The 21,840-nt window shown below is 38.6% G+C and overlaps 1 protein-coding gene across 1 annotated transcript in view; it reads right to left on the bottom strand.

The window, feature by feature from the left end:
- SLIT3 (slit guidance ligand 3) overlaps nt 1-21,840 on the bottom strand; it is a 533,309-nt gene that overhangs the window by 240,535 nt on the left and 270,934 nt on the right. The window contains exon 5 of the mRNA XM_075164102.1: nt 16,334-16,405. Within this exon, the coding sequence (XP_075020203.1) occupies nt 16,334-16,405 (72 nt within the window). The remainder of the gene's footprint in view (nt 1-16,333; nt 16,406-21,840) is intronic.

Raw genomic sequence — 21,840 nt, 5'->3', positions numbered from 1 at the left:
GCTCCAGGACCGGAGGGTGCTGGGTCACTGCCTTGCCCAGGAGCTAGGAGACTAGTGATGTGAATGCACCTTAGTCACAGAGACCCCAAAACATTAGGAAATCATTTCTATAGGGAAGAGGATAAGCTATAAGCAATTGCAGAATTGAAAACATTTGACTGGAGCCTGCTCTGGGCCATACACTGTACATATTTAGCTTTAACTGCTGAACTTTCACCAAATAGCCTTCTCCAAACTCAAAACCTTTCATTTCACAGATGTGAGTGTTGTCATGTCCTGTCTGCTATATGGTGAGGTCCACGGGGGAGGAAACCTCATGTTTGTGTGGATTCAGAACCTCCTGCAAGAGTCCTGGGTGTCAGCCTACAGGTGACTTCTCATTATCAGCACTGCCAAAGTCCACTTGTAGACATGAAATATTTGTTGGGCAGTTATATATGAAGACCCATCCATCTTCCTCCAGTAGTTATCCAGATTCAAGTTAATCATCTCATGACATATTACAAAAAGAAAATGTCACACAAACTATGCCTCTGTGACTTGTGTCCTCCTCTACCATCCACTCCTTTGCCCAAGTCTACACCATTTCTGGAACACTTGCAAAACTCATCTACACTGTCAATGAAACACCTGCACATAACAAATGAAAGCCCAAAACACTTAATAGGGCATCTATAGAACAAGAAGTGTTAGGAAAGAACACTTTTGTGTTTCTAGACAGAAAAAACAACTTTAAAGAAAAGTCAATCAAAAGAAAATGCAGAAAAGATGGTAGGAAAGGAAAGGAAAGCAAAGACTGACATATTAAATGGGAACCAAAAATAGTGTTGCTCTTGGTCATCTTGGGACCTAGTAATTACATCAATTTTGAAATACTTTGAAAAGTGCTGTGGAAATACACAGCAAACTGCATCACAGTTGACAAAAAAAGCCATTTTGTTTTATTGTTTTCAAGCAAGCCAAATTCATGTCATCTGTGAAATGTTTATCACCCAGGGTAAGGACAGAAATCTATCCTGCAGATTTATGTTTACAAGCATTTTGGAACAAATGTTCCTATTTGAACACCCATATGAACCATAAGCATCCAATATGTTTGGATCACTACATTCAGTTTTTGTTAGCAAATCTTTAACTTTCTGAACAATATTTTACCAAATCAATGTTGCACTACTATATATCCTGCAGGAACAGGGCACAGAGCATATGTGACAACTCTTCCGCATATTCACCAGGGAGTGTTTCTTTCCACCTACATGAAACCGTAAGTCTATTTCTTTTAATTCATAAAAGCAAATGACATCCATCTATTTTTGGCACTTATGTGACTGCTGTAGTATTTGAGTCCCTCACCCTTTAATATATTTATTCATCCGCCCGGCAGGTGCACAGCTGTCAGCAGCATAAGGAGGTTTTACAAAATTTCAGAGACTGAACACAACACTTCCAGTTCCCCTAACCCACATCATTTCTAAATTAAAATATGCTTCCCTGGCCTCAGGACATGTAAAGTACCAACCTAAAACACAAAATAGGGAGAGTTTATATCAAAAGTGCTGAACACAACTACTGCAATAGATAGTTATTGATAATGTTACTATTGTCACAAAGTACATTTATAAAGATATAGGTAAAACATGCATAACAGCACTAATAGTTTTACCGAATAGTAAGTACTTGCAGTACTTGAAAGTAAAAATATCATCAAAAACCCTATTGGTACCAATATCATCACATAAGCTTAGTTCTTGGGTAGAATTTAAAAGCAGCCTAACAGGTGCTGAAGTCTTTCTTTCAGCTTTCCTTCTGGATCACTATTCGCTTGGAGAGATTAACTGCTGGATAAGGAATAACTTGACCCTGGATCTGAAACTTCACAGTTTAGAAATGCCAGTACCAAAGGACAACCATAATCTCCAAGACCACACGCACTGCAAAAACAGGATGATAGGTCACCTTCCATCTTGCAGGAAACTCGAGTAAGGTAACTTAAAAGCCTGTATTTATCTATAAATGCAGGACTTCTAATGAACAGAAATGTGAGAGAATTATTCCACTTAAAGCTCATAAAAACAGCACCATGAAATAACTGCATACCTAATTTAAAAAGAAAAAAAATAGATACAGATAGAAGATGGCTTATTATTAGAAATATGGTTAGTATTATTACCTAATTTTTACACCTTACATCTAACATCAACAGGAAATATTGCAGATGCAGGTTTAAATTTCCTAGAAATTATAGACTTCAATAGTTTTCTCTGCAAATTGCCAAGTTTTGTTTGGTTTTGGGTTTTTTGGGGTTGTAGTTTTGGTTTTGTTTTTTTTTTAAATATTTCATTTTGAAATTAGTAACACCAACCTTCAGGTCATCTTAGACATTGTGATTTCTTAAATATGAATGGTTACATGTCTAAACTGTTCATTCACATTTACTTACTAGCCACTGAATAATGTTTCTACAAGCCTTACAAAATTGAAGCCATTAACAAAGAATCTTAAAAGTTAACTTAATCCATATGACTTTGAAACTTTCTTGTTAGGTGGTAGTTTTTATTATTATTTTTTCCTGACATTAGTCCATAAATATATTCATAGCAGAGACAGCTGCTTTCTCTGCCAGGATTGTCATAACAAAAAAGGCAGTCATGTGCAAGAAAACTTTTACTCCGTAGTAGGATTACGCAGCAAGTTTGGCTCAAGAGCATACCAGTTACCTTACCTGACCCTTTAAATAAAATCTGAAACATCTAATTCATACTGAAATATGACAGCACTTAAATAAAACGGCCAGAGAAAAGCCCTGCCCCAAAGTTTTCTTTCTTGCAATCAAAGCAACAAATCTTTTGTAAGTAGGTAAAGAGGATACCTGCACAACTGGCTTCACAGGACATTTCTCCCATCCTTCTCAGTCATTCTCCCGAGAGTGCTGTTTGCCTAACTTCTTAGCAAGACCTTGCTTCTTATACCCCCCCTCCCCGCCTGAACATTAACCCTTAATTATGCTTTCCAGCTGCTCCACAAGAAGTGAGAGCACCACGTCTTTGAAAAGCAATGTGAGCTCAAGGCAGAGAGCTAAAAACCAAACAAAAACCCCACCACCAACAACAAACCCCCACCAAAACGGTTCAGATAACTGTAAGCCCCCCTACTTAGTGAATCATTCCAGGCAAACCACTTGACCTCCTTGCAGCAGTCATCTTCCTTATATGACTGGTTTTAAAAGCAGGACCTAATCAATAGCTGATGCTGTGTATGACCTGAGCTTAAGCATACAAATTAAATACAAAATAAAGCAGGTCCAAGGGTGAAACCCACATACAGGGCTACTGAGGGGTCGCAAAAAAAGTAGAAGGAACAAGAAAAAAAGAAAAAAAAATCAATCTCATTTCTAAAGCTAATTTTCACACCAGAAAGATCCACTTCCCACCACACGTCATGACAAGCAATTTTTAATGTGTATGAAAAAGAATAATGTTTCGCTGCACTGAAAAGTAGACTGGATGTGGTGACTCGTATGTTGTGCACCTGGAAATGCAGCAAGAACTGCTTACGGGGATCTTAATGCAAACCATTTGCTTTAAGAAATCTTGTGTGCCAAGTCACAGTTTCATATAGCCCATTAGCTTATTTGCTTAAATGAGTTAAATTCTGGGTTTTGGTGGTTTGTTTGTTTTTTTGGAAAAGCATCATTCTATATTCCAGTATTAACTATCATGACTGCCTTATAAGCAACTTTTAATTGACACGATACCGAGACAGAATTATACAGGGAAATAATCTTGATCAGTCTTGAAAGTCTCATGTTCCTTCAAGAGAAAATTAAGAAATCCTCACTTTCCCTAGTAAAACAAGAGAAAGGAAGAAGAATTTTAAGTGTGAGAACAGCACCTTGGACAAGCTGTGTATGCATATTATCACAGCGTTACTGTACTACTGTTCAATGATTTGGAAAAATAACTCCAAAAAGAGCTTTTAAAAACCCACAAAAGACTGGAGCAGAGGTTACTTCGACATGAAGACAGAATTCTCTCATTTGTTTCTTTGACATTTATGGGAGTACCAAAGGGTAAACAAAAGCAAAATTAGATCCCACAGGCTTTTGGTAGGAAAAAAAGTGGAGGAAAATGCTATTCGGTAGCAGAAATCAGTTGCACAAATGAGACCATCATCTAGCGGCCCTTTCCAATGCTGCCATCTCGCATTCGCCCTATATCACCTGGTCCTAAACAAAAGCGTTTTTATTCTTGCCTACCTCAAAGCTAATTTACTAAAGCCATTCTCAGATTTATACCTAGATAATCAACTTTACACTATTTCTATTAATCTCGTAACAGATATTTGAGTGCCTGAGGATTCCCTCTGTGCTTCACTTAGAGTTAGATCCTTATTTTACATTGTAAGAAAACATTGCAGATCCAAGCACAAACACAATTTTTTAAAATAAAAGAAAATGAGGATCCTCCACAGGACCTTCTTAATATCCATGTAGGATTTACATGATCTGAGCTTCTTTTGAGGAAATTTTCAAATGATGAAGCAATTTAGCTGTTTAACAGGACTGTATAACATCCCTTGCTGTATAAACACAGTGAACATATGTTCATATAAAACCAATTTATGATGAAAAGACTGTAAAATACAATTATACCATTACAGTTTAATTCTTTTTTCCTCCAAAAATGTTTTCCTTTCAAGGCATAACAATTTTGGATTGAACTGAATTGCAGGTGGCTTCATTTTCCTCCAGCCACTTTATCTCATGGAGCCACCCAACTGCAAGATAGCGAAGCCAGATAACAGACTGAATCACTGAATGAGAAACACAATCATTCCCTTCTGTGCTCTAAACCTGGCAAGAAACTATACAGGCTTTGTCATCGTCGTCATTTTAAATACCTGATTCTGCTCTCTCACAGAAAGCCGCAGCTGAGTTGAAGACTGACAATAGCCAAGCAGCAGCCTTGCTGAGGTGGGGTCAAGAAGGGGGGACATACATCTTATTTTGTGGTCAAGGAAGAGTGGTGCAGGAAATCTAGTCCCCCAATCAATTACCGAAATTAATTTCTGAGCCTAACTCATTGCCTTCTGGAGAAAACAAGAATCCATTTACTTACCTGTTTTGAACAGTGTTTTCATCACTTTTTCTTAACGAAGTTAGATTAAAAATAATAATCGTGTTATCCAGAAAAAGTGATGCAGTATTAATTAAGAACTGAGGAACTTTTATTCACCTTAAAAGGTGCAACAAATCCAGGAACCCTGTTGCCTATTTACAAAATGAAATATCAAAACTTAATCCCAGTGAAATGGTAAAACAACTTGAGACTACAGAGACCCACAGTATCTCTGCCTTGAAAGCCAAAAAGCACATTGGCTCTTCAAAACTGATTTTGAGCAGCAGGTCAGCACTCCCTGCAGATCCCTTCGCTGTAGGCAAGATCTCCATTTTGCACAGGACTGGTCCTGCCAGGCAAGTCCCACAGCAAAGTGTGGCATTGCCACGGAACGAGCAGGCACTGCCCGACTCCTGCTCTCGTGCCAAAAGACTTTTTCTCTCTAGCTAAAAGACATGTGTTGCACGGGCTGAAGAGCCGAGCTGAAACACAGGGGGAAAGGAGAAAAGAAGGAGAAAAAAAAAAAAAAAGACAACTCAAGCTATGGTTTTAACTTTGTCCAGCTGGAAAGGTCAACAGGAGAAGGCAAACTTTGTTCTGCTGGTGGACAGTATTTACAACCCCCATTTATTCATGGAGTCTGCACTAAAATGATATTGCTATGCTGTTTTGGCTAGAGACTGCATATGCTGACCCCTCCGTGCCCAGCACAGCACCAGAATAATTCCATACAAAAGGTTTGCATTAAATGTAATGAAGCAAATGACAAAATCAATAAACCTGGAATGGTGTGGCTATCATAAAAATGATGTAAATTCAGAGTTCACAGTGGTTATGAAGCTATTTAGAATTATAATTAAAACCAGTACTATTTTTTTTTCAGAATAAAAGCTCCTTTTGACAATCGTAGATGAATGCTACAGGAAATTTTCAACAAATGTATTCAAAATTAAGGTATGGCACAAAGGCAGCATAAATTATCCAAAGATAAACTGTAGGCATAGGTTAGCCTAAAAAAGTACAAAATAAAGAAAATTTGATTTTCATACTTTTTCAACTGATGTCACATCCCATTTTAATCAAGTTTTATATCAAAAGGATGGTAAGAATACCACATAGTCTGTTTTTAAATCATGGTATTTTCTGGAGTTTGTTTCTGTCAAAGAGACTTTTGTAAGACTATTAAAACAGAAAAGGGCCAAATCTGCTATTCATTACTCTCCGTACAAAAGCGGTGCTGCAGCATGGGTGCTGCATCAAAATTTATATATGTTTTATTAGGATAAAAGAATAATGAGCCCAGAAAGCACCGAGCAGAGCTCAGTGAAATAAGTAAGCAGATAAGTAATCCCTGGAAATATCAATAATCACCCTGACTTTTTGTAGCAGATTTCAAACCCCAGATAACTGATCCCATTCAAACTTAGAGGTTAGGTTTTCCTTTATCAAGCTCTTGACATGGAGCTTGTGGCCTCATTTAAAAATTTACACCGATGTCACACTTAGGCAAGTGAATTATATACAACTTAAATCTTTAGATTCCTGAAACTGATTTTTAAACTATTTTCCACCTAATCAAACAGAAAATTCACTACAAATTTTAAAAGTGACCATCAAGCCTGGGGTTCTCACACCCAAATACCGAACTTTTTCAGTCTCCTGTGCAAACTGTTCACATTGCTGTGTCAGATGTGCTGGTTTTCTGATGGAAATGACACATCCACGTCACTCTTCAAAACCCCCACTGATGACCAACTTACAGACCTGCATTGTTAATGGCTATAGAAGAAGCCCTCGTAACAGGAGAAGGCAATAAATTATGCAAAATAGAAAGCATAGGGAAGATCAGAACAGAATTTGAAGTGGATGGAAAGGACAACTTAGGCCTATGTGGTACACTTCATCTTTCTTGTCACCAGCATTAGGATTTTACCACAAAGTGCAGCTTTTAAATGTTGCTTGAAATACATTTCCAGAAAAAGAAAAAACAATTGGTATTTATGCTTGACTTACGCCTACAAGAAATATTTAGAAATCTATGGTTTGCCCAAAAATTGATACTGAAAACAATATATATTGCAGTGGATATACTCAATACAGAAATTGGGTAAATCCAAATTATGTATAACCTTATTACGGAGGTAGTCAGCTCTGATTCGCATCAGAAAAATGAAAATTATAAAAATATTAAATGCCACCAAACATACATTCTCCCACTACTAAATACGTACTTCTATTTTACAGGTAGAGCACACTTACGAGATATTTCAGCTTTTATTTATCTGACATTTTACTCAGGGGAAAGCAACCTTTACAGTGAGGAAATCTGTTTCTCAGGAGTGATGGTTTGGCTTTTAATGAGTTGTCGGTGACAGATCCCTTGTGGCCAGTCGAGCCCACAACTACGGGCATCCATGAAACAAATACTTCCTGAAATGCAACTGGACAGGAGAACAGAGCAGACATCCACTCTACTTAATGCCGACGTTTTCATTAAAAAAAAAAAAAAAATCAGCAGTGCATTTTCAATCTGTAAAATCAATCTTAAGTGATGTACAAGTGGCAGTTTAGCACATTCAACAGATTTGAGATCATTCTGTGCTGGTTAGTCCACCTGGTGTTTTAGTTATTAGCGAGAGATATGGGAAAGTGGATACATAAACCGAAATGTGTTTAAAAAATGCAAGCATAGTCTAATCACACTACCAAATATGACATACATTTAAATACTTCATGAGTTTTCCAGTATTTATCACGTGTGTTGCAGAATTTGCAGGTTATTAGTCTGCACATGTTTCTGCCATTGCTCCCTGACGCATTTGGGATCATCCCAAGTTGTTCAGGAATAAGGCAAGGAAGCAGCATTCCCTTTAGCAGCTCTTCTCATAAAATACAGGAATATCCTGCAGGTTGGGACCAAACTCTGCAGTTCACCATGTGAAGAGTTGACATAACACTACTGCAGAGCATTTGCAAAAATGTGCTATGAAGACTGAAATTAGCTCACTAGCTAGCAAGAGTACTGCTGAACCGGCATCTTTTAGCACCAGTGGACAATGCAAAAATCCCACAAAACTTTCTTTGCAAGAAGGTAATTTTAAATAATGACTAGTCCTTATGATGTTAAAAGAGATATATGCAAAAGTTTCAGGATTGTAATGACACTTGAAAAACACAGTATTTCCTGACAATCAGTAAACTGGTAGAGAGCACAGCTATTCAGAAGGTGCTGCCTATGTGTACCATATTCTAGAAAAATGCAGAATTAACTCCTTATTCAAGACACTTTGCTCACCCTCAGCCATCCTGCACAAGGCTCTTCTGCAAGGGAAGATATATAGGGGAAACCTTCCCTATAGACAGGGCATGCACCCTTGTGCTGAAGATGCTGCACTTCTCCATACCATGAGGAAGTACAGATAGTGTATGCGTTCCCTACCCTTCTCACTGCAGCACAAATAACAAGACAAAAAGGCTATGCCTATTCACTGTAGGCAGAGAAGAAACTGTGATTAAAAGGATGCAATTTCTGAATTAAAATTAAAGTTTTAATCTCTGCATTCCTAACAGGTTTACTCTTGGCTATGGCTGCAACAGCTATGATGTTCCTGATGGAATCGGACAGGGTGAGCAGTAAGGCACCTTCAGCTGGGGGCTAACGACAATGCAATTCCTCCTATGCCTTCCTGTCTGCCAGAAGTCAGGCTGCACAGCGTTTAGGTTTTCTTGCTTTTTTCTCTGATTTTTACTATAAGATAGACAAGAGAAGTTATTTAGAAAGATCAGGGTAGGTAGATTTTAAAGGTTAGTGATTCAGAATGGAATAAACTAGAAGACAGAAAAGCAAAGGGATGATATATGCCAAACCGTCCTCAGACAATATAGCCAGCAGCAGTTCCCCAAGCAAAACTGCGATGCACAGCCAGTCAGTCCCTGCAAAGGTGGGCCGTGACTCTCAAGAGGCAAATGAAGCAACCAACTTCTGTGTCACTTGGCCCTTGGCATGAGGCCAGCCAAAGAGGTAAAGAAATAAACATTACTGTGTCACAAAATGTCCACTGCTAAGATGCAGACTCTCTGCTTGGTTGGTTTTGCATATCTCACCTTAAATGTATTCTGCATTGTGTAGGGAACATGCATGTGCATTTCAATCAATCATATCTTTTTAATGAGTTAATTGTGAAATATATGCTTTTTGCATTTATTATAAGGGGTAGAACAGATGGCAAAAGCTCAAACTAATATATTCATAAAATTAACTTATGCTGCAGGTGATGTTTCTCCACAGAAGGTGGTAAGTTGGTAATGTGTTATTTTAATGTTATAATAATGCTGCATTACAATGGAATTTCCAAGAAAGCAAATGTGATGGCCACAGAGATCTCTCTTGAATTCATTATGGTCACTATCACAATGAATACCAATAGAAAGGAATACACTGTTGGAATACATTGAGTGCAGTGTGAATTTACGGATAAGGAAAATTATTTACAAATTTTTAAGGTTGAAATAATATGTTCTTTTCACCCCCTAAAGAGTGCAAAAGGCTTGTCTCTAGCGAGTATTTTCAAATAGCTGACTGTTTCAATATCTCTGACCTGTTTTGCCAGCTCTGAAAACACTCAAAAATACCAGTTGAGATCAAAGCAAACTGAAATCTGTTCCATAATAGAAATTTATCCTTTCTTTAAATTTTCTTTTATTCAGATTTAAAATATACTGTGCCTTTCATGCACATCATCAAATACAGACACATATTGTTCAGTCTATTGAAAGATACATAAGCAAATACACAAGCCAACATGTGATAATCAATTCCCCTCTAGCCATTTCATTGCTTTTATTTGAGGCCAACCACTGACTTCAGTACTTATTCCAGATTTTACACCAAATGAGTGGAAAATCCGGCCAACTTATCTTTCTCCTTTTGTTTTATTTTACTGCAAACTGCAATAGTAACACTGAATACTGTACACAAATGTCAAGAAACTAAGGCCAGGAGTTTCAGAGGGCTCCGGATAATAGCTTCCCTTGAGAACCCAGACTAAAGAAGTTGTTTTCTAGTGTAACATTTCATTAAGATATACTGCATATTTATGTAGAGCAAATAATTCACCATCGCTTGCTTTCTGCTAGTGAAATGGCTACACGTAAATCAATCATTATTTCCTTGGGTTTATTCATTATTTTAACTTGACAGGTATGTTTAATTATTTTTTATTCTATGGCTGAATGGAAAAAATTACAAATATGCTCTGCAGTGCTGGTTGTGATGGATAAAAAAATGACATAGGAACATTTTTATATTTTGTGTAGGTGAATGCAAAATACCTCTCAACATAAAGAGCAAGTTCAGCTTTTTCCAAAACCTGAATGTGCAATCTAGATGTTTAATTTTTGTAAAAGTCACATGGATCGATGCTAATAGTAGATGCATGCAGAAAAACTAAGAGTATCTTCCAGAAAAAGCCATTTAACAAATAAGAAACTGAAACTAATAGTAGTCACACAGCTTTGATTTTTTACATTGCATAGGTAATGTAACCACTAGGAAAATAAATGTGTGCTGACTTACAGAAGTGTTAAATGTTACATATGTGCTGATGTATTTCTGCATTTTTTTTTTAAAATCTAACTGCTTAATTTCTTCCTCCAAAGAAACCTTTAGGGCTATAAAGAAGGATATTACTCACAATTTCCTAAGTGGCCCCAGGATGCAAGGAAAGCAGCTTGCAGGTCTAGTAATATAAGCTATTATCTTATGTGCGGCTGAGAAATATTTAGACAGAAATGCAATGAGCCTGTATTATCATGACAGATGAACCTGTTAGCTTGTGTTTTTCTGAATCCCAATGCAACAAAATTCTGTCTTATAGTCAAAGCCTACAGAAGGAAAAAGACAGTAGCTGAATATGCACAGAACTGAGTCCTAGTGAATCAAGAAAAAGAAATGGCAGCCACTCCTCACAGAAGCAGCAGTAACTGCAATTTCATGTGGCTCTAGCTCTGTGTGGTGTTCAAAAAAGGGGTGTCCACACTGTCTGGCTCCCCCTCTGCTCTGCTGCTCTGTCATTCTCCCCGCGCATCTGCACTGCATACGTATTCATGCTTTTCTTTCAGTCAATCATTTAGTTTCCTTGGCTGGGAGATGTTGATGTGGAAAAGAGGACCATGCACAGCAGAGCTTGAGCCCTGTAGATAGTATGGACACGGGCCAGTTCCTACCACCAGCGCTGCCACCAGCACTCGCTCCTTGATGTGGGTCATGCAGGCTGCATTGACATAGACACTGACACGAAGTCTGTGCACTCTGTATATACGCGAGATGTACGTTTGCACTCTCACTGCTTACAGAAGTAACTTCTCCTTCAGTCTGAAAGGTGCAAGATAGGAATGGGTGACAAAGGAGCAAAGGCTTAGGGAAACACACAACCAGAGTGTTGCCATTTTAGTCTCAGACAGATTTCTGCTTGCTGGTAAGTCTCGGGCTATTGATTTTCCTTACTACAATGCTGCAAAACAAAGGAATAAACTTCTGTTAAGAGACGGCAAAAGGACACAGGGCAGCAACTTGCTAGAAAGAGTAATTCTTTGAAATCTGTCCTGTGCATTTCTTACGGGGGAATGATCCCTACAACACAACAAGCCCCGATATCATCATGTCTCCAAGAATCACATTCCTACAATGCTTTGCGATCCTCATGCAGCTCATGCAGTTGGTTATGTTCAGCTTCACAGTCCTGAAGAGAGCACAGCGAGAGGAAGGGCTAGGAGCATACTGCCAATAACCACAAGCAACACCTTAAAAGAATGGTTGCTGCTGTTACAAGATCTTTATTTGAGTCGACCTCTGCATATTCCTATTCTGGGAATCTGGCTGCCCTCAATAAGGTGGGCTGGGCAGGCTAATTCAAGAGAAACTGCAGGAATGCCTGACCAGAGAAACACTCATCTGAATGCCAAGATGTGATACAAGCAGGGTAAACGTGCAGGAATCCAAGAAGCGGCTCTATATATTTTTATGATGGAAGGCCACGGCTGACAGTGCTGAGTTAGCCCAAATCTCAACAAGACCCAAATCCATATACTTTAATTCTTGAAATAAATGTGCTTACCTGGGGCTAGATTCCTGCAAGAAACATTTCCTGTTCTCTAAGTAGTAAGTAACAGAAATTGAATACAGGTGTGCACTGGAAGCTGGGCCTCTCTTGCCCTTGCTTGTTCAACTCTTTTAGGACCACTGAGCAGCATTAATGCATCTATTCGACAATATGTTCAAAGTGTCAGTTTACGCCAAATTCCCATATAAGTTCACTATTGGTAATGGACATTATATGTTCATGAAACTTTCTAAAAGCTGTATAATTATTCCTGTATTTTAATTAGAAATAGACTTACTAACTTACTCTTTGTGTGCAGATTCTTCCTTTGATTTTATAGTCAAAGAGCAGAAAATACTTCATATGAAAATAATTCACACAACAAAACTTCCCCCACTTGGGAGTTTTAAAACCTCATCTTGCCAGCCTCTGCTTTGGCTTTGTCTTGTGCAAAAACACTGGCCTCCCTGACATTAAAAGCTCTTCTTTAGCACAGCCCTTATGCGAGCCCATTTTTGTGGGCTCACTGCTCTGCTAAGAGAATGACAAAAAATAGAAAGCTTTTACTATTTAAAAAGAAAGGCATGGTGAAAAATATCCTGAAACACTGCTTTCTATAACACTTTTTTTTTCTTTCCTATCATCTTAACATTTATTTTTTTAAATTACTAAAACCGTATCAGTACCACGTCAGTTCTGCAGTCTTGGTGCCAGACGGACATCACCAAAGACTCTCATTGCTTAGCACATGCAGCAGCACCTCCTCCCTTAAATTCAGGAATTTTTTTTTTTTTACACCAGTATGCTCCAACTGGACACAGCCTGCCACTTTGTGTTGCTCACTGCTATGGCCATGCTGAGATACGGTAGTTCCCACAGGGTTTTTACAAATGGCACCCACTGTAATTTATATTAAGCCCTTAGGCTACGTATTTCAGAGGATGTATCCAAAAGGAATTCATGCCCCAGCTTAGTCTATTGCATCAACTTCTCTGCATTTTTTCCTGAGGGAAGTTTTCCAAACTGCTGTTAAAGACAGCACAATCTGGAGTCTTTCACGTGGTCTAGCACTTGCTGTGTCCCTATTATAATATCTACAGAGTTATTATTTTTGCCATGACATTTAGATACTTTATGTAGAAACTGGAAGAATTTGAGGCCATGTTAAATGTCAAGCCATGAAAACAGAGACAATTGCATGCCAACCTTTCCCTACATGAATTTTAAAGATAAATTGGAAAGGGTTGGGGAGTGCGGGAGAATATGTAAATTTATTTCTTATGTCTAAAAGTCTCCAAGATTCCTCAAAACCATGCTTTATAAGGTGGACGAACTCTAAGATAGTACAATAAATCTGCAAAGTGATAACCATAGAAATGGCCAACCCTGCTGCTATCACATTAGTACATGTATGTCAGAGAGTCACCAAGCGATTAGCAGTGCAGGTGTTCGAACAGCTGAATGGCACTGAAAGGCAAAGACTCATTCTCCTCCTCTAGGTGCCTGAACACTTGTGCTCATTGGCATGGTCATTTCTGTGACTCAGAAGGGAGCGATCTGGCTGCCAAACCTAGACTGAGAATGGGAATTGGCATGTTTAAGCTTACTGCTTAAAGCTTTAAGAGCTTTAAATATTAACTTGGTCCAACTTGCATTATACCCTTATTGCTGCAGAAATTTTAATGCGTTTCCAGCAGCAAGTTGGCTCAAGATTTTGTCACATTTTTCTCAGCAACTCATAGGCCAGTTGTCTGTGTCTGGAAGCAACAGTCATCTGGTCTAATGAACCACCCTGGGTACACAATTCATCCATTCCTTATCAAGACAAAAAAACTATAGATCTGAGTGAAAAGTTTGCTTCTCCTGCTATTTATCTAAACAATCAGTACTTGTGGCTCACATCAGCAAATCTATTAATTAGACTACTAAGCTTTGTGCTCCTGCTGAGCCTAAGGTTGGACTAGATGACCTCCAGAGGTCACTTCCATCCAGGATTATTTTATGATTCTGTGATAACTTCAATATCCTTGAAAGGCAGAAACAGTGGCTACAGGGAAGCACTTCTGATACTGTGTCTTTCACAGCAAAGTAATAGATACTGCCTAACTTGACAGTCACAATTCTTTGTTAAAGCTTTAGATCCCAACACTTATAGAGTTCCTCTAAGCACTCCATCCATCCATCCCTTGCTATCAGCTCATGTAGAGGTGAGACCCTGGTTCCTTATGCACTGAGATTGGGTGCATAAATCAAAGAACACGTGTGATTTTTCTGACAGCTTGCCAGAGGTGAAATCAACTCTGAATGCTATTTTAAATGAAGTTAGACAACTAACAGTGAATTATAGCTGGGAAAGTTAGATTTTCTGAAACAAAACACCATCTATTGTTCCTCTAGATTACACAATGTAAGTAAATTCATGCTAACATGACAAAAAAGCCACGCTTCTGTCTAAAATCCACAAACTTCTTCCCACTATAAACTATATTCTCCAGTATTTTCCTGTGTCTTAAAAACTAGACTTGTTCACACAGGTCCTCTGATGCTCCTCCACTGAAGAGGAGGCTTAGATGAGTTTAAATGGCTCCTCCAGATGTGTTTCCTCAAGCTGACATTCAGCTAAAAAAGCCTTCACACCTGAAAAGCTAAAGTCACTGTTGAATATACATGAAGGAAGTAACAAACCACTGAAGAAACACAAGCTTAGTATGCTGAATGCCTGCAGAAACACCTGTAAATGTTATATGACATGTAAAAGTCTTCACATTCTGTCTATCCCAAAGTCCCCAAAGGAACCTCGCACAGTGCTCAGAGAGCAGAGGGCATCTCAGAGTGTTGCTCCTGTACCTGTGTTTTCCACCTTGGGGGAAGTCCTGCTTTGGTCTTTTGCAGTGCTGTCTCCTTGCACAAACCCCAGTGGTGTGATAATCCCTGCAATGCAGCATCACCAGAGAAAGTACAAAAATTGTGCTTTGCCCTTGGATGCAGAAGTGGTCATGCTCTGACTTATGTTGACTGCCCTTAGCAGTTTCCATGCTGCCTATAGGAAAAAATTTAGTCTGGATGCTAAAGAAGTTGTTCATTGGGGCAAGAAATGAAAACAGAGCACGGGTATGTTGCAAGACTGTTCGTAGAAAAGTGCTTCTTTTCAGATCTCCTTCAGCTGATTCTTCTACTAAATAAACAAAAAAATCCACACTATTTACACTATGCTTACAATATTTAACACGTTGGGGTATCGGATTTCAGCTACTGGTGTGGTAACACAGTGCTAATACTAATGGCTCTGAAACGGTTCTGAGATGGCTGCAAGTTTTCTCAGGAAATCCTGACTCTCTGCCAGCTTGCTGGCCGCACTTTCCTTTTTCAATTCACCTTGTGTTGACTCTAATGATGCCAATGGTGCACTAGTGTGTAGGTGTGCACAAAAATGTATTTCTGGTATGTAGCATGTAAGAGCCTCTAGCCGTTCTGGAAATACAGAGATGAAAGTCTTTATTTACACATATTTCAGACTGTATGTGATAGAAAAAGGTTAGGACAGACTAGCTTCATTAGCACAAACAGCAAAACCCGCTTTACTCTATTTAATGGCTTTTAAAATTTATTTTAATTTTCAATACAAACTGTCAAAGCATGCACAGTTAATTTCCCACATTATTTTTTCATTTTCTGATATTTGTGCTCAACTACTGCGCCTGTGTGCCACAGTTTGCCATATTTACTACCCACCCAAGTGGTGCAACAGAAAATTTAATCTAAGTGAAATATTTCAATTTCACCCCCAAACTCTACAGTTCTTTTCCTAAGCGTATCTTGCTTCAAGTCTTGGACCGTGATTTCGCTGGATTTTGCAGGACAATACTGCAGGGAGGGGTAAAGCCTTTAAGTATACTTTTTTCTTTGCTCAAAACTTCCCCAGCTGTGTTGCAGTGTACATGCGGACCAAAGTAACACATGAGGCCCTTGATGATAACCTGCTGCACACAGCAGGGTCCACAACTCCCTTTTGTGCTGCACAGAACTAATCACACGGTACTCAAACAAATCGTAGCAGCCAGATGTAACCTAGGGAGACTGTTTTTCACCACAAATATTAATGAAATTGTCACTTACAAGTTCTTCACATCAATGATTCCTCGAAAGGCCTTTCTAGGGATTCCTTTTATCTGGTTTTCACTCAGGTCTCTGAATAAGGGAAGAGAAAAAAAATACATTGTATTAGCGAACAGAACGCATTTCTCAAATCTACATGTGATAATGGAACATAAACATGCTTGGAAAAGTAGATGTTTCTGGATTTGTTACACCACATGATGTTTTAAATTTTCTTTATCTCCTCTAGAGGTTTGTGGCATGAGCTGAAATGACTCTCCAACGAAAACCACCAGAATTCATGATACAAATGACAGAACTTCCAGAAAACATCACTCAAATGTGGTCGTGACACTGACACAATGCCATGATTCGCTGTCAGAGCACCTGCAGCCAAGTCTTGTGCCTTGAAATTGCAACCCTGTAGTGTAAATGTAATTTTCTCACCATGCTTTTGTTTGTTTACCGACCGCAAAAATACTTAGCTACCCCTGCTCAGATTACAGTCCCTTATTTGAAATTAATATTCAGGAAAAACATGACAATCATTCTCTTGTGAGTTTTGTAAATTTACAGTGAAAAGATCTTGATCCACTGCATTAAAAAAACCCACCGCATTGTGTATCAATGGGAATGATAGAATTTTTAACTTTGTTTAAAAAAAAAAAAACAACAGCAATTCAAAATTTCTTCATAGCACTTAAAACATTACGAAATGTTTCAATTTAAATCATTACATCTGCATTGCAAGTGCAGGTAGAGCAACAAGCACTACAGGTTACAGTTTTCTGTTACACAACCTGCATTCAGTTGCTTTTTCCTTTGATGCACTATAAACATTTCCACCGGAATTTTCCAAGTTCACAACCCCCTACCAGCACCAACAGAAGCAGGAAGGAGGGCATCAGGAATGGGAAGGAAATGGGCACAAAATCAGAAAGTTGGGATGTTTTCAGGCTAAGGAGAAGCAGCACTCACAATGATTTCTTTGCTGGTGCCCTGTCAGCATGGAAAAGAGGGAGCGACTTCACTCCAGTTCAGGGTAGAAAGTGGGGGGAAGAGAGAAGTGTAGGAAGATGAGTGGGGAAAAAATGGAAGAAATAAGCAAATGGAGGAAATGGAAAGCACAGGGATGGCTGGAGAAAAGGACAAAGAAAGATGATACCACGGCGCAGGATATTACACAGTGCATCATTTGGTGTGACTGCGTCCCTATGCTATACGAGCCCAAGACTTTGCCCCGTTTTCAGAAAGAAACCTTGGCTTTCGAATGATTATTAAGACTGAATGGCCGTCATCTGTACTCACCACCAGATACTCTTTTCTGTAAGTACATTTTGTGTTGCAGCAAGCCTCCTTTCTAGTCTCCACCAAATTGGCTTTATCAAATGAGAGGCCAGAAATCAGAGCGTGTCACAAAAGCCCACAGTGACATTGTGGGTCAAGACGTGTCACGCAGGGCTTTCTTCTGCTTTCCATCAGTCAGATAGAAAAAAAAGGGGACTATGTCCTTGTCATGAGACTAATTCAATTTATACCAGTCACGCAGTCTACACCAAATTCTCAAAGTAGCCACAATTGTCCATTCAGACTATCACAAACAAAAATGTGCTGTTGGACACAAGTCTCTTTTTCAAGCCAGATTAAAATTCTTTGTGACCTTCACAATTTGTTTAACACTGATCCACACCCTGACCCTTCCTTCACCTCCCCTTTCTTTTGCCAGAAACAAAATATTAGTTCTTTAAAGACAGACCTTCAACCCAGACAAATGATCAGGCAACCCGAACAGAGAAGAGTTGAAAGTAAAGTGTATTTCAGATCTATAAGACGGAAGTCTTACGCTGAAGACCAATTTCATGACAGGGAGTCACTTTGGTGTGACAGCGAGGCACAGCAGAGCTACAGCCAATGGTAAAAGTGTGAAAAAATGGCTTAGTCAGGCAAAAATTAGTAAGATCTGAAAGCAAGAGACACACAAAGGAGAACAAAAAGGGCTTGACAAAGTAGAATTGTGTGATCAAATAAAACCACACTAAACCCACCATCACCTCAAGTTGCATTTGTCCGGCATTTTATTGTGCGTTATTTCAAATCAGGTTTAAAAATAAATTAGGTTTTCAAGTATTTTTTTCTAATATTATTGCTGTCTAAAAGGGCTAATTTATATTTTTGCTTTCTGCTTTGTCTTTATGCTCAGCTCTCACTTGCAGTTAAGCAAAAACAGGGGACTGTAGGAAATTCATCCATTTTCTATGACAATCTTGTAAAATGTATTAATTTTATTTTCCATTTAGGCACTCTCCTCTAGCTAACAATACTGCCTCTCTAAACCTCCAGGATCATGGACTGATTTCATAAATATATCTAGCGGTCTGAAGAACTGACAGCCTGCACGGCATTAGTGACGCAGCATGGAAGAAAATTCACAACTGCATGCTTCATTTTCTGTAACTGCCTTCTCACAATTATTATCATCCCTTTTTGAGACAGTTAGGAGGAGCATTCATCTCTGCTTCCTAACACTGCGCCAAACTTTTGCTGAGCATCTTTCATAAGCAAGCAAACACCAACCAGGCTCAGCCCGGGCACTTCACAACATTTGCTCTGAGGGAGCAGAAGGCTGTAACAAGCAACTTGTCTACCTAGTTTATCTTAAAGCTTCAGCTTTTCATCCCCTACTTCTCATAACAGACATAATGGGAAGCTCTCACTGACAGTATGTAAAATAAATATTAGTTATTAATAGTAACTGCAGAAAACCAGATAAACTAATGTGAGGCCAAAACAAAACCCTAAAAAACCAGACAGACAAAAAAGAATTGTGGTACTCAAGAAAAAATAAACAACTAATCTGAAGAAAAATATATGATGATTACTAATACATTTCCTATTTCTTAGACAGAGGTTCCAAGCCATCTATTTCCGTAATGGAAGATGAGTCCAATGCCTGGATCCTAAGGAGGAAATCTGAAAAATTCCAGCTTTAGAGAAACAGACATTTCCAAAAATCCTCACCTTAATAGACAATGTTAGAGAGCTGACCAAAAGCACTTGACCTAAGGACAAACTAAAAGTACGTCAGCAGCACCCTCCTTCACAAAGGTTCCTCTGTACAGAAAGCAGCAAGCCGAACAACAACGGAAACACGTTCATTTGCATTCTGATAAAATAGACATGTTGAGCTAAACTAATGTTTTTGGATTAAATTATTCTTTCTCTTATTTTGATAAATACAGACAAGTTTCATCCAGTTCAGCCTGCCACACAGCTTTCAAGCAGTGCAAATGGCACAGAGATTCTGCAACCAGCCACAGCCTCAATAAAGTGTAGCCTCTTTTTAGAAGTGTTCCCCTGCCTCCTTCATTCAGGGGTCCTGTCCGGGGGAAACACGCTTGAATAGGCCTCGGCAGCAGATCACAGAGGAACCGACTAGGTGAAAAGCACAGCAGGCGATGATACTGGACACGTTCGACCAACAGCTTCCACAGCCAGCAGCATGCGGCGAACACCCCTGAGGAAACAGCACTCTCATTTCAGAGATGGGGAAACAGAGCCACAGAGATATTGAAGAACTTGGACTTCAAGTTTGCATAGATCAGAGACGCAGGAGCTAACAAAATCCAGCAGCTGTGGCTCACATGCCCTCACAGCACAGCAGACCACACGTTAGTCTAACCCAGACTCAAACAAGAGCTGACACAAGTCAATAGATTTTTTAGTTTTTATTTTAATTTAACTAAAATGCTTTGGACACAGATTAACTCCTGCTGCAAGTCTAATATTGTTTTCCTGGTCTTCAAATGTGAATTGCAAGAGCCTTACTGATAAAAGGATTGGAAAGGAAAAAAAACCCACCCAAAACTGCTGACGTTTTGGAAGTGCCTCTGTAGTCTTTGCAACAATGCTGGGTTTTAGCTTCCTGCTTTAGCACTGGTTATTGCATCCTAAGTGAAATTTCAACTGTCTAACATAGCAATAAAATACATTAAGACTCTTTTTTTTTAATTTGCCCGTGACAGAACATAAATCATTTAATTGGAACACAGATCCTATGAACATTGATAAAATAAGAGTCTTCACTTCAACTACAGATCTAAAACATTAAAATAACTACTTTACTACAACTTGCAAAGCTACGGTCGTACTGAAAATAAGATGTACTATATGAAAACCAAAAAATCAACACTAACAGCGTTATGCTTAGGTTATCTCCCTTTTCAAAAACAAAAAAAAAACACCCTTTGAGCATTTACCAGTTATTTTCCAGATCTTTTTTGGCTACAGATTCTAAAATTTAAAAAGACTATTTTTAAACAAAGAACTGCCTGAAAAGCAGCTTGATTAAGAAGTATTTATTGTGGTTGAACACTACTCTCTTATTATTTCTCCCGCTCAAATGGGCTAAAAGAAAGATCACCATTCAGTGTTATCCAATAAAGAACTAGACTTGCCTTTAATGTCTAACAAGTTTAATATGAAGACTTAAAGAACTAGTCATCAAGAGCAAACGCTTCACAGCCAAACATGTATGTATCTTTCCCAGTATGTTATTGTATGTTGATCCCATAATAAAACAGTATGTTGATCCCATAATAAAACAGTAAACTCACAGAGTTAACCATTAACACGTGGAACCAATGTTCAGCTAAGATGAAGGAAAAATCCAGAATAACTAACTTGATTCCTTCAAGTACCTTCTAGCTTATGCACAATTCAATCGCTTCTTGGAATAAGAAAGGAGAGCTCACACACAACTCTCTTTGTAGCAGCTGATACAAAACGGAAAGACAAACACTGCTTGATTCAAGCAAGCAATGGAAAGGTATGAATGCTGATTTTAAGAGTCAGCTGCCACCAATGCTAAGAAATAGATACTTTGCCCACTAGCTTCACTCCAGCTACAGAATGTGCAGTTGAGAAAAATGAGAATTAGTTAATCCATGTTGGTAGCTTGTTTACATTCTTTTACTAAATAGGATTTCTGGGTTAAAACCATTTCAGTCTCATGCATTTACCAAGATAAAATAAAATAAAAAATTCTTGAGGTTTTGCACATTAAATTTTAGTGACTATTCTTCAACCCGACATTTCTTTACAACTGGACTAAAATCAGGCTGAACTACTCTGCAAAAGGTCACATACTTAACACAACCTGGTCACTGCAATTTGTCTCATTAGAATTAGTTTTAATTTGTACAGCATGTTACACAAACTCTATCCTACAACATTTTACTGAATTAAATAACACAATTAAGGAGTTAAAGAGTAACAGATGGGGAAAAATTAGAGAGTATAATCCAAAGAGAATAGGTATCTCTAAGTAACACATAATAAAAGATAAGCAAGTCAGTGAAGTGGGGAATGATACAAGTCAGCTTCTTCACAGAGCAAGAGCTGGAGGGAAGATAACTTGTACAGACAGTAACGAGAGGCACCAATGTTTACTAAGGGAAGAGTTTGCAAGACAAAATGGGCTAACATGCAAAGAGATAGAAAGACAAAGGAAATCCATGGGGGGGGGGAGT

This window comes from Calonectris borealis, chromosome 15 (assembly GCF_964195595.1).
Source record: "Calonectris borealis chromosome 15, bCalBor7.hap1.2, whole genome shotgun sequence".
Lineage (NCBI taxonomy): Eukaryota > Metazoa > Chordata > Aves > Procellariiformes > Procellariidae > Calonectris > Calonectris borealis.
The sequence above is the reverse complement of the archived record's forward strand: the minus strand, read 5'-3'. Positions and strand labels throughout refer to the sequence as shown.